This window comes from Panulirus ornatus, chromosome 72 (assembly GCF_036320965.1).
Source record: "Panulirus ornatus isolate Po-2019 chromosome 72, ASM3632096v1, whole genome shotgun sequence".
Lineage (NCBI taxonomy): Eukaryota > Metazoa > Arthropoda > Malacostraca > Decapoda > Palinuridae > Panulirus > Panulirus ornatus.
This window is the reverse complement of record NC_092295.1, coordinates 15010896-15026373: the sequence shown is the minus strand read 5'-3', so window position 1 is coordinate 15026373 and position 15478 is coordinate 15010896. Positions and strand designations below refer to the sequence as shown.

General features: G+C 42.0%; 1 protein-coding gene across 1 annotated transcript in view; it reads right to left on the bottom strand.

Annotated features, from left to right (window-relative positions):
* The window catches only part of LOC139748034 (ionotropic receptor 93a-like), a 245070-nt gene that overhangs the window by 54113 nt on the left and 175479 nt on the right, over positions 1-15478 (bottom strand). Inside the window, exons 13-14 of the mRNA XM_071660598.1 lie at positions 12484-12639; positions 4307-4469 (exon numbers count right to left, since the gene is read on the bottom strand). Coding sequence (XP_071516699.1) covers positions 4307-4469; positions 12484-12639 — 319 coding nt within the window. The remainder of the gene's footprint in view (positions 1-4306; positions 4470-12483; positions 12640-15478) is intronic.

Here is a 15478-nt window from a genome sequence, read left to right as displayed (position 1 = left end):
ACTTCACTTCCTCCAGTTTTTCTCCATTCAAACTCACCTCCCAATTGACTTGACCCTCAACCCTACTGTACCTAATAACCTTGCTCTTATTCACATTTACTCTTAACTTTCTTCTTTCACACACTTTACCAAACTCAGTCACCAGCTTCTGCAGTTTCTCACATGAATCAGCCACCAGCGCTGTATCATCAGCGAACAACAACTGACTCACTTCCCAAGCTCTCTCATCCCCAACAGACTTCATACTTGCCCCTCTTTCCAAAACTCTTGCATTCACCTCCCTAACAACCCCATCCATAAACAAATTAAACAACCATGGAGACATCACACACCCCTGCCGCAAACCTACATTCACTGAGAACCAATCACTTTCCTCTCATCCTACACGTACACATGCCTTACATCCTCGATAAAAACTTTTCACTGCTTCTAACAACTTGCCTCCCACACCATATATTCTTAATACCTTCCACAGAGCATCTCTATCAACTCTATTATATGCCTTCTCCAGATCCATAAATGCTACATACAAATCCGTTTGCTTTTCTAAGTATTTCTCACATACATTCTTCAAAGCAAACACCTGATCCGCACATCCTCTACCACTTCTGAAACCACACTGCTCTTCCCCAATCTGATGCTCTGTACATGCCTTCACCCTCTCAATCAATACCCTCCCATATAATTTACCAGGAATACTCAACAAACTTATACCTCTGTAATTTGAGCACTCACTCTTATCCCCTTTGCCTTTGTACAATGGCACTATGCACGCATTCCGCCAATCCTCAGGCACCTCACCGTGAGTCATACATACATTAAATAACCTTACCAACCAGTCAACAATACAGTCACCCCCTTTTTTAATAAATTCCACTGCAATACCATCCAAACCTGCTGCCTTGCCGGCTTTCATCTTCCGCAAAGCTTTTACTACCTCTTCTCTGTTTACCAAATCATTTTCCCTAACCCTCTCACTTTGCACACCACCTCGACCAAAACACCCTATATCTGCCACTCTATCATCAAACACATTCAACAAACCTTTAAAATACTCACTCCATCTCCTTCTCACATCACCATAAATTTTTTTTTTTTTTTTTTTTTTATACTTTGTCGCTGTCTCCCGCGTTTGCGAGGTAGCGCAAGGAAACAGACGAAAGAAATGGCCCAACCCCCCCCCCCCATACACATGTACATACACACGTCCACACACGCAAATATACATACCTACACAGCTTTCCATGGTTTACCCCGGACGCTTCACATGCCTTGATTCAATCCACTGACAGCACGTCAACCCCTGTATACCACATCGCTCCAATTCACTCTATTCCTTGCCCTCCTTTCACCCTCCTGCATGTTCAGGGCCCGATCACACAAAATCCTTTTCACTCCATCTTTCCACCTCCAATTTGGTCTCCCTCTTCTCCTCGTTCCCTCCACCTCCGACACATATATCCTCTTGGTCAATCTTTCCTCACTCATTCTCTCCATGTGCCCAAACCATTTCAAAACACCCTCTTCTGCTCTCTCAACCACGCTCTTTCCATTTCCACACATCTCTCTTACCCTTACGTTACTTACTCGATCAAACCACCTCACACCACACATTGTCCTCAAACATCTCATTTCCAGCACATCCATCCTCCTGCGCACAACTCTATCCATAGCCCACGCCTCGCAACCATACAACATTGTTGGAACCACTATTCCTTCAAACACCCATTTTTTGCTTTCCGGGATAATGTTCTCGACTTCCACACATTTTTCAAGGCTCCCAAAATTTTCGCCCCCTCCCCCACCCTATGATCCACTTCCGCTTCCATGGTTCCATCCGCTGGCAGATCCACTCCCAGATATCTAAAACACTTCACTTCCTCCAGTTTTTCACCATTCAAACTCACCTCCCAATTGACTTGACCCTCAACCCTACTGTACCTAATAACCTTGCTCTTATTCACATTTACTCTTAACTTTCTTCTTCCACACACTTTACCAAACTCCGTCACCAGCTTCTGCAGTTTCTCACATGAATCAGCCACCAGCGCTGTATCATCAGCGAACAACAACTGACTCACTTCCCAAGCTCTCTCATCCCCAACAGACTTCATACTTGCCCCTCTTTCCAAGACTCTTGCATTTACCTCCCTAACAACCCCATCCATAAACAAATTAAACAACCATGGAGACATCACACACCCCTGCCGCAAACCTACATTCACTGAGAACCAATCACTTTCCTCTCTTCCTACACGTACACATGCCTTACATCCTCGATAAAAACTTTTCACTGCTTCTAACAACTTGCCTCCCACACCATATATTCTTAATACCTTCCACAGAGCATCTCTATCAACTCTATCATATGCCTTCTCCAGATCCATAAATGCTACATAAAAATCCATTTGCTTTTCTAAGTATTTCTCACATACATTCTTCAAAGCAAACACCTGATCCACACATCCTCTACCACTTCTGAAACCACACTGCTCTTCCCCAATCTGATGCTCTGTACATGCCTTCACCCTCTCAATCAATACCCTCCCATATAATTTACCAGGAATACTCAACAAACTTATACCTCTGTAATTTGAGCACTCACTCTTATCCCCTTTGCCTTTGTACAATGGCACTATGCACGCATTCCGCCAATCCTCAGGCACCTCACCATGAGTCATACATACATTAAATAACCTTACCAACCAGTCCACAATACAGTCACCCCCTTTTTTAATAAATTCCACTGCAATACCATCCAAACCTGCTGCCTTGCCGGCTTTCATCTTCCGCAAAGCTTTTACTACCTCTTCTCTGTTTACCAAATCATTTCCCTAACCCTCTCACTTTGCACACCACCTCGACCCAAACACCCTATATCTGCCACTCTGTCATCAGACACATTCAACAAACCTTCAAAATACTCATTCCATCTCCTTCTCACATCACCACTACTTGTTATCACCTCCCCATTTACGCCCTTCACTGAAGTTCCCATTTGCTCCCTTGTCTTACGCACCCTATTCACCTCCTTCCAGAACATCTTTTTATTCTCCCTAAAATTTACTGATAGTCTCTCACCCCAACTCTCATTTGCCCTTTTTTTCACCTCTTGCACCTTTCTCTTGACCTCCTGTCTCTTTCTTTTATACTTCTCCCACTCAATTGCATTTTTTCCCTGCAAAAATCGTCCAAATGCCTCTCTCTTCTCTTTCACTAATACTCTTACTTCTTCATCCCACCACTCACTACCCTTTCTAAACAGCCCACCTCCCACTCTTCTCATGCCACAAGCATCCTTTGCGCAATCCATCACTGATTTCCTAAATACATCCCATTCCTCCCCCACTCCCCCCACTTCCATTGTTCTCACCTTTTTCCATTCTGTACACAGTTTCTCCTGATACTTCTTCACACAGGTCTCCTTCCCAAGCTCACTTACTCTCACCACCTTCTTCACCCCAACATTCACTCTTCTTTTCTGAAAACCCATACCAATCTTCACCTTAGCCTCCACAAGATAATGATCAGACATCCCTCCAGTTGCACCTCTCAGCACATTGACATCCAAAAGTCTCTCTTTCGCACGCCTGTCAATTAACACGTAATCCAATAACGCTCTCTGGCCATCTCTCCTACTTACATAAGTATACTTATGTATATCTCGCTTTTTAAACCAGGTATTCCCAATCATCAGTCCTTTTTCAGCACATAAATCTACAAGCTCTTCACCATTTCCATTTACAACACTGAACACCCCATGCATACCAATTATTCCCTCAACTGCCACATTACTCACCTTTGCATTCAAATCACCCATCACTATAACCCGGTCTCGTGCATCAAAACCGCTAACACACTCATTTAGCTGCTCCCAAAACACTTGCCTCTCTTGATCTTTCTTCTCATGCCCAGGTGCATATGCACCAATAATCACCCACCTCTCTCCATCAACTTTCAATTTATCCATATTACCATATATATATATATATATATATATATATATATATATATATATATATATATATATATATATATATATATATATATATATATATATATATATATATATGCATATATATATATATATATATATATATATATATATATATATATATATATATATATATATATATATATATATATATATATATATATATATATGTACCCATGTTATAAGTATAGTACCCTTGTCTTTCATACGGCAACATTAATATATATCTTACTGTTGCTTGATGAAAGATTCTGTTTCCTTATGATTGAGACAACATGTAGAGGCAGGTCAAGGTCTGGGGTCAGGACTTACCTTGCTGTAGGATGGCGCCGTAGACGTACCAGGAGCAATTCTGCAGCTGGAAGAGACCCCTTCCATCGTAGAGGTCGTAGTAGGTGTAGTAAGGTGAGTTTCGGTTGATCAGAAACAGAATGGGGCCCATGATGAGCACCGTAATGGCGATAAGGATCCATGTCTGCAGGGGAGACCAGACCAGCAGGGTGAGTGTAGGGTGATGGGAGACCAGACCAGCAGGGTGAGTGTAGGGTGATGGGAGACCAGACCAGCAGGGTGAGTGTAGGGTGATGGGAGACCAGACCAGCAGGGTGAGTGAAGGGTGATACCAGACCAACAGGGTGAGTGTAAGGTGATGGGAGACCAGACCAGCAGGGTGAGTGTAGGGTGATGGGAGACCAGACCAGCAGGATGAGTGTAGGGTGATGGGAGACCAGACCAGCAGGGTGAGTATATGGTGATGGGAGACCAGACCAGCAGGGTGAGTGAAGGGTGATACCAGACCAACAGGGTGAGTGTAAGGTGATGGGAGACCAGACCAGCAGGGTGGGTGTAAGGTGATGGGAGACCAGACCAGCAGGGTGAGTGTAGGGTGATGGGAGACCAGACCAGCAGGGTGAGTGTAGGGTGATGGGAGACCAGAGCAGCAGGGTGAGTGTAGGGTGATGGGAGACCAGACCAGCAGGGTGAGTGTAGTGTGATGGGAGACCAGAGCAGCAGGGTGAGTGTAGGGTGATGGGAGACCAGACCAGCAGGGTGAGTGTAGGGTGATGGGAGACCAGACCAGCAGGGTGAGTGTAGGGTGATGGGAGACCAGGCAGGTGGCAGGTGAGGGCAGTAATGGATGATCCCCGGCTGTATCGTCATACCTCACCATACCTCAACCTCCTGATTAATGGAGTAGGTAACGTGTCAACTAGAGGTAAGGTCATAGCTACATGGAGGTAGTGAGGTAAGGTCATAGCTACATGGAGGTAGTGAGGTAAGGTCATAGCTACATGGAGGTAGTGAGGTAAGGTCATAGCTACATGGAGGTAGTGAGGTAAGGCCATAGCTACATGGAGGTAGTGAGGTAAGGCAATAGCTACATGGAGGTAGTGAGGTAAAGCCATAGCTACATGGAGGTAGTGAGGTAAGGCCATAGCTACATGGAGGTAGTGAGGTGAGACCATAGCTACATGGAGGTAGTGAGGTAAGGCCATAGCTACATGGAGGTAGTGAGGTGAGGCCATAGCTACATGGATGTAGTGAGGTAAGGCCATAGCTACATGGATGTAGTGAGGTGAGGCCATAGCTACATGGAGGTAGTGAGGTAAGGCCATAGCTACGTGGAGGTCGTGAGATAAGGTCATGGTTACATGGAGGTAGTGAGGTAAGGTCATAGCTACATGGATGTAGTGAGGTAAGGTCATAGCTACATGGAGGTAGTGAGGTGAGGCCATAGCTACGTGGAGGTCGTGAGATAAGGTCATGGTTACATGGAGGTAGTGAGGTAAGGTCATAGCTACATGGAGGTAGTGAGGTAAGGTCATAGCTACATGGAGGTAGTAAGGTAAAGCCATAGCTACATGGAGGTAGTGAGGTAAGGCCATAGCTACATGGAGGTAGTGAGGTGAGACCATAGCTACATGGAGGTAGTGAGGTAAGGCCATAGCTACATGGAGGTAGTGAGGTGAGGCCATAGCTACATGGAGGTAGTGAGGTAAGGCCATAGCTACATGGTTGTAGTGAGGTGAGGCCATAGCTACATGGAGGTAGTGAGGTAAGGCCATAGCTACATGAAGGTAGTGAGGTGAGGTCATAGTCACATGAGAGCAGTGAGGTGACAGCTCTACCTAAGCCTGAGCTGAGCCAAGGTGACTCTCAGCATCATGGATATGAATGATGTATATACCAAGATCTTGTTACATTGCCAGGAAACCTCAGTGACCAGGAGAGTCAGTACATTTATGACATACGAGGCTTGAGACTCAACAGTCTTATATGTTATATAGCAAATTACTTCCCATGAAAACGTCCCACATTATGTAGAACTCAATTTGCCAAGAGATGAGTGCCATAAACATCACTTAAAACATACTCTACCAAGTGACAAGTGTCATAAACATCACTCAAAGCAGATCTACCAAGTGATGAGGGCCATAAACATCACTTAAAACATACTCTACCAAGTGACAAGTGTCATAAACATCACTCAAAGCAGATCTACCAAGTGATGAGGGCCATAAACATCACTTAAAACATACGCTACCAAGTGATAAGTGTCATAAACATCACTCAAAGCAGATCTACCAAGTGATGAGGGCCATAAACATTACTTAGAACAGACACGATCACATGATGATTGTGAGAAACATCACTGAAAACAGAACCGACCAAGTGATGGGTGGCAAAAACATAGAACTGACTCTACCAAGTGATGGGTGGCAAAAACATAGAACTGACTCTACCAAGTGATGGGTGGCAAAAACATAGAACTGACTCTACCAAGTGATGGGTGGCATAAACATTACCTACATGGGACTTTACCAAATAATCACCTACAACTGACTCTCTTAAATGATAATGTGGCATAAGCATTTACTGAATGCATCTGTTCCTTTATGAATGTGGAGTATCAGTATTTGATTACATTTCCTTTAAAATCAGCGTAAATAGCATATGCATCAAATATCTAGATCACTGGGTTACATTGCATTGTTTAACCTTTAAGATGTTTTGTGTTTAAAGTCATTAAAGTTGTCAGACATCATTCTTTGGATTATCACATTCTCAACTTGAGAATGAACCAGTCCGTCCGGCAGTGAAACATGGGATCGAAGCAGTACCGAACGCTATACTGAATACTGATGTTTGCTTCAATATCCACACAGAGGAGGTTAGTCAGGCAACAAGTGGGAACATTTTGTTGGTGAGTCAGGTACACCAGACACACACACTCCTCACGCACACACATGCTAACTACAGCAGCCACAGCAAGGTTTATACACTGAGCTTATACTTACTTAAAATATAAGTGATATATTGTTATTTTGGTGATAGAACACACACACACACACACACACACACACACACACACACACACACACACACACGCATACAGAAAGAGAAAGACCTTGTCGTTATAGTAAGACGGTATGGGACGACCAGATATGATTATGTTAGACCTGGGGTCAACAAGGCAGGAGGTACCCAGACTGGCAAGAGAATTAAGAACAAGTGAAGGGGGGTCAGTGGGGGGTACCCATCAAACATGATAGATCAACGACAGAAAGAAGAAAAGCAAAGAGTTCCGTCGAGAGGCAAATAACTGGAGACGCCACACGAGGCAAGAGGACGTATGAGCCTCGACAGTGCAGCAGAAAGGGCGATAGTGATGGACAAGGTGAAGTCAGACTAATGTATACAAACAATGATGGATTGGTAGTTAATGGACAAGAGCTGGAATTCAAGGACTGTATCAGGGAAAGTGCACCTGATGTTGTTAGAGTCGTGATTACAAACCTTGATGAAGAGATAAAATCTCACCTATCCTGCCCAGAGGGAAGCATGATAGTGATGAAGGAAACCGAAGTCGAAGAAGGCAGACAACTAGCCCTCTCAATAATAGTTGGCCTTTAATTTGAAGAAATGCTGACAGATGATCCATTCAGACAATACATGATAGGAAGAGTAACATTTGGGAAGAAGTGGATAATGTTCTTGTTGTTGTTGTTGTTGTTGTTGTTGTTGTTGTTGTTGTTAGATTACCCTGCAATGAATCTTGACAATCCGAAACAAACATACAACAATAACAAAGAAGGAGCAATCACTGTGGTGCACGAATCATTGAGACAATCACTTTATACTGATCATGGAAGATTTCAATTAAAAAAAAGAAACCTGAGAAAAATTTGAATTCTCATGGTGACAGGGCGTTATGGAGACACAAGTTTGAAGGTGTATACTGGAAATGTTCCCATACCAGTATGTCAGAGCACATGAGGATGCGAGGGTCTGATACATGATCATCATTGCTTATCTTGTCTTCGCACATATTAATGGGTGATGAGAATGGTACATAAGATATACGGACTGGTGTAAGTGATCATGTTATGCTCAAGTGTAAGTTTGTGGTAAATGAGGATGATAAAGGAGCAGAGATGAAAGAAGAAATAAGAAAGGGACATAATTATGGAGACTGGAAATTTTAACTATTTCTTGATAACATAAATTGGAAAATGGAGTTCAGTAGATAGGAACTGACTCTTTGTGGAGAGGAGTTTAGGGAATTTTTCATTGAAGGAGTAGGAACATAGGTCCCTCTAGCCTTACATACAGAAGAACGGACGGTTTAACCAAAGATTCCAAAAAGCAAAGGAGATTCGATGCGGTGAAGATGTAGCGAGATCCTAGCCAGTGTTTACAAGGTACAACAGAGCGAGGAACTAGTAGTCCAGAATGAGACAACAAAAGAAATAAAATCGGAAAAGAATATTTTGAACGAGGCAGGAAAAATCCGACACTTTTCCATTGTCTCATCAGAAGTCAATCGTTAGTCAAAGAACAGTTGATAAGGTTAAGCAACACAGAGGTAAGAATTGTTGAGGATGATGTAACGTTATGTGAGAAACTGAATTGTAAGTTCAAATATTTGTACACTGATAGACACTATAGCCCCAACATAAGTGAGATTGAATGGAGAGGAGGTTTTAGAAAATATCAAGATATCTGAGGAAGATGAAATAATTCTGCCTCCGTATCTCCTTCGTGCCGATGTAGGGTTTTATGGTCTTGGTGGAATACGAGATGAAAGTCATGGAGAGTGGTTTGGTGAAGAGAGAAGAGGCAGTGAAAGTTTTGCGGAAGATGAAAATCGGCTAGGTGGCTGGTTTGGATGGTACTGCAGTTTGATTTATTCAGAAAGGGGGTGACTGTGTTGTTGATAGGATGTGTGGATCAGGTGTTTGCTTTGAGTAATGTGTGTGAGAAATACTTAGAAAAACAGATGGGTTTGTATGTAGTATTTATGGATCTGGAGAAGGTATATGATAGGGTTGACAGAGATGCTCTGTGGAAGGTATCAAGAGTATATGGTGTGGGAGGCAAGTTTCTAGAAGCAGTGAAAAGTTTTCATCAACGGCTGAAGCCGTGTACGACTAGGAGGAGAGTGTGAAATGCTCCAAATGAATGTCAGTCTGCGGTAGGGGTGTGTGATGTCCCCATGATTGGTCAGTTAGTTTATGGATGGAGTGGTGAGGGACATAACAATCATAGTCTTGGACAGAAGGCTAAGTGTGCAATCTTTGAAGGATGAGACAGCCTAAAAAGTGAGTCAGTAGTTGATTGCAGTACAGACATATACAGGAAAATCAGGAAATTGGATCATAATCGGAGAAAAAAGCAACAAGAATGTTAGTTGAAAAGTGTATGTCAAAACAGAAGCTGAGAATACTAAGGAATGACAAGGCATTTGTGTGACAGATAAACAAACACTCGAACAAAGAAAACTCGCTCACAGGGATAACAAACATTGGAAAAGACCTGATCATAGATCAATATGAAGCGACACTACAGTATAACGGTAGAGGATGACAGACCTACGATGGTATAATGTTACTAAGGCTCGTGTACAGTTGAGGGTCAAACAGAAACCAAGACAATCACAAATGAACAAAACAAGACAACTTGGTCACAAGCCATTGACAACAATCAAGTTAAAAAGATTCTCGTCACAAAGGATGATAACAGATAAAACAAACACTGGAGACTGTCAAGCATATCACAAATATAATATGAAACTGAACAATTCCATAACAAACAACAGAAAATCACATCCCCAAGTAACAGAAAAATTGAAACGCTCATACGGACGAGGAATTACAGAGGCACGTCACACACAACAGAGAGTCGAACACTGGCACCACAGACACTTCTATAACTTGAAACTTGCACCACAAGCGATGAAAACTCCAACTTCCATCAAGAATTATGGAAACTATTAAATGTAAAACTCAACCGTTCACATCACAAGTTATAACGAACTTCATACATTACAACGGAAGATCTTAATACACACGATATTCATACATTACAACGGAAGATCTTAATACACACGATATTCATACATTACAACGGAAGATCTTAATACACACGATATTCATACATTACAACGGAAGATCTTAATGCACACGATATTCATACATTACAACGGAAGATCTTAATACTCACGATATTCATACATTACAACGGAAGATCTTAATACACGCGATATTCATACATTACAACGGAAGATCTTAATACACACGATATTCATACATTACAACGCAAGATCTTAATACACACGATATTCATACATTACAACGGAAGATCTTAATACACACGATATTCATACATTACAACGGAAGATCTTAATACACACGATATTCATACATTACAACGGAAGATCTTAATACACACGATATTCATACATTACAACGGAAGATCTTAATGCACACGATATTCATACATTACAACGGAAGATCTCAATACTCACGATATTCATACATTACAACGGAAGATCTTAATACACACGATATTCATACATTACAACGGAAGATCTCAATACTCACGATATTCATACATTACAACGGAAGATCTTAATACACACGATATTCACACATTACAAAGGAAGATCTTAATACACACGATATTCATACATTACAACGGAAGATCTTAATACACACGATATTCATACATTACAACGGAAGATCTTAATACACACGATATTCATACATTACAACGGAAGATCTTAATGCACACGATATTCATACATTACAACGGAAGATCTTAATACACGCGATATTCATACATTACAACGGAAGATCTTAATACACACGATATTCATACATTACAACGCAAGATCTTAATACACACGATATTCATACATTACAACGGAAGATCTTAATACACACGATATTCAAACATTACAACGGAAGATCTTAATACACACGATATTCATACATTACAATGCAAGATCTTAATACACACGATATTCATACATTACAACGGAAGATCTTAATACACACGATATTCATACATTACAAAGGAAAATCTTAATACACACGATATTCATACATTACAACGGAAGATCTTAATACACACGATATTCATACATTACAACGGAAGATCTTAATGCACACGATATTCATACATTACAACGGAAGATCTCAATACTCACGATATTCATACATTACAACGGAAGATCTTAATACACACGATATTCATACATTACAACGGAAGATCTCAATACTCACGATATTCATACATTACAACGGAAGATCTTAATACACACGATATTCACACATTACAAAGGAAGATCTTAATACACACGATATTCATACATTACAACGGAAGATCTTAATACACACGATATTCATACATTACAACGGAAGATCTTAATACACACGATATTCATACATTACAACGGAAGATCTTAATACACACGATATTCATACATTACAACGGAAGATCTTAATACACACGATATTCATACATTACAACGGAAGATCTTAATGCACACGATATTCATACATTACAACGGAAGATCTTAATACTCACGATATTCATACATTACAACGGAAGATCTTAATACACACGATATTCATACATTACAACGGAAGATCTTAATACACACGATATTCATACATTACAACGGAAGATCTTAATACACACGATATTCATACATTACAACGGAAGATCTTAATACACACGATATTCATACATTACAACGGAAGATCTTAATACACACGATATTCATACATTACAACGGAAGATCTTAATGCACACGATATTCATACATTACAACGGAAGATCTTAATACACACGATATTCATACATTACAACGGAAGATCTTAATACACACGATATTCATACATTACAACGGAAGATCTTAATACACACGATATTCATACATTACAACGGAAGATCTTAATACACACGATATTCATACATTACAACGGAAGATCTTAATACACACGATATTCATACATTACAACGGAAGATCTTGATACACACGATATTCATACATTACAACGGAAGATCTTGATACACACGATATTCATACATTACAACGGAAGATCTTAATACACACGATGAAAACAAACTTCTCAACGTTAGATAGGAGAACTAACATGGCAATACATGAGTAACCATGGCTGACGATAAGTTCAACTTACGTCGTTGGCGAAAGGTTCCATGAAGAGCATGACCCGGGACAGCTCCTGGGGCCTGGCGATCATGAAGGCGTAGGGCTGGCGGTCGATAGTTGTAGTGAAGTTGACGGCCTTCATCCTCTGGTCAGACACAGAGAACGCTGCCACGCCAATTAACACCTGATCAAGTGAGATACATGATGAAGAGTTAGGGCTATTACGCATCCACGTCTATTGTGACAAACACGAGACAAAGCATTGTGGTCAGGGGTTGACTGGCAGAGGACAAGACACAGTGGTCAGGGAGAGGCTAGCAGGAAAGACACTGTGGTCACTGTGTCCTGCATGTTTGATGTTGATAATGTGGTGTTGGGGTGTTGAGATGCGATTGTGTGGTCGTCTGCATACGAAGGAAACCTCATGTTGGGGTTTGCCTTAGGTAATGAGAGGTTGTGTATGAAGAGACTGAAGAGAGTTGGAGAAAGAACAGCTCCTTGGGGAACTCTATTGTAGAGTTTAAATGTTTTAAGGTGAAGCACTTGCCAGTAACTCTGGCATGGCGGTCGGTTATGAAATTGGGTAACTGTACTTTGTCAATGTTGTGGAGGTTTATCTCAAGTGTTTATTGTGCGAGGATGTGTTAGGAGACAATGTTAAATGCTTTGGTGATGTCTGTTGATGCTCGTACCGCGCGTGAGGTGAGGTTGTGGTTGGTTGAATCCATCCAAGACGTGTTGTGTGGGGGTCGAGTGTTCGGGCCTGAAGCCATGCTCATGAACTAGTGAGAGTGGAATTTTTTCTTTCATTCTGTTGTGGATCATTTGTCACAGAGTTTGGATATTGAGGATGTCAGTGATGTAGGGCGGTGAGAGAAAGGAGAACTGGGTAGTTTAGACGGAGTTAGGATTGGTATTATATTGGGAAGGTTCCAGATACCAAGGGTTATGTTGTGCAGCCAGATGTAGGGCAAGACTGCTCACGGACCACAATGTTTCACATGAAACTTCGACATGTTAACAGGGCAGGTGACAGGTGAAGTTGTTGTTTACGGTATTTATTGCATTGTTTGTATCAGTCGTACTGAAGAATCACTCTCACTATATCATTTGTTGTTACATAGTCACGCTACCACAACCATTACAAGCACCCACCTGGTCCCACCTGGTTGACACTGAGCATGTTACCTGAACCATTGCAAGCACACACCTGGTCGACACTGGTCACGTTAGCTGTGGAGCAATGTGTCTGTTTACGGCTGAGACCAGAGGTAACGAAGGTTTACCATCATACTGTATCATGCCCACCAACCATCTGTATAACTTGCCAGCACTAAGTGTACCTGGTACACTAGGTGTACTTGGTACACTAGGTGTGTCTGGCACGCTAGGTAACGTGGTACACTAAGTATACCTGGTACACTAGGTATATCTGGTACACTAGGTATACCTGGTACACTAGGTATACCTGGTACACTAGGTATACCTGGTAACGAGGTGTACCTGGTACACTAGGTATACCTGGTACACTAAGTATGCCAGTACACTAGGTATAACTGATTCACGAGGTATACCAGTACACTAGGTATACCTGGTACACTAGGTATACCTGGTACACTAGGTATACCTGGTACACTAGGTATACCAGTACACTAGGTATACGGGGTAAACGGACCATAGACATTGTTCTCTACATCAAGCGGTCGATGTGAACTTTGTGTGATCGCTGGCCAGCAATTATGCAGCGTTCACTCTTGTCACAGACCTTACTCCCATACCTACCCTGTAATGGTTCCTGATTCGCTGAAAGTGTACAGCTTTGTTTGTTATGTCATTAGCACACACACACACACACACACACACACACACACACACACACACACACGAGCCTCTCGGGGTGTAGTGGTTAGCGTTACTGTCCGTAAGTACGGGCCCGCCTGGGTTCGGGCCTACATGGGTTCGAATTCTGGGCACGGCAGTCGGTCCACACGCAACCCAGGTGTTCATCCTCCCCTCGGGAGTCAACGGTTAATGTGTACCTGCTTACTGCGGGATGTTTGTGTTTATGTTTATATTTACATAGGAAGAAAGACATAATACATACATATATGTAAAGTTAAGAGACGGGGCAACATGAGCGTAAAATTCTCGACCTGTAACACAATCGTGTTTACAGTCTTCCATGTCTGTCGTGTTAGTACGATATCATTTCCCAGTGTAAATTGGAGACCAAACCTTCCATGATTTTCCAGGTATAGTTGATGAAATGCCTTTCCATTTTGCGTTCCATGGAGCACAACTCCGACCATTCCCGGTAATTTACTGCTTGTACCACATAAATATGGCCCGTGAAAGTCTCCTGAACACTTTCTACTTCTACAACCTCACTTGCCTCGTGGGGTTGTTGAACAGTATCATCTCTGTGTTTCCTTCTCTTGTACTGTAAACCCACAGAGCCATCTCACCATCACTCTACGGTAGACAACTGTTGTGTTCGCTGAAGATTGGGTCGTCAGCCATCATCACTCCGGGGTATTTCACATCAGTCACTTGTTTACAAGAGTCTGTGTGTGTGTGTGTGTGTGTGTGTGTGTGTATTGTTTTGCATTCTTCATTTCCCTCAAGCTGGAGATGTTTGAAATGATCCCAGATGAAATGTATATTGGTCTCCGTGGTGACACACTCACATATTGTTCTCCGTGGTGACACACTCACATATTGTTCTCCGTGGTGACACACGCACATATTGTTCTCCGTGGTGACACACTCACATATTGTCCTCCGTGGTGACACACTCACATATTGTTCTCCGTGGTGACACACTCACATATTGGTCTCCGTGGTGACACACTCACATATTGTTCTCCATGGTGACACACTCACATATTGTTCTCCGTGGTGACACACTCACATATTGTTCTCCGTGGTGACACACTCACATATTGTTCTCCGTGGTGACACACTCACATATTGTTCTCCGTGGTGACACACTCACATATTGTTCTCCATGGTGACACACTCAC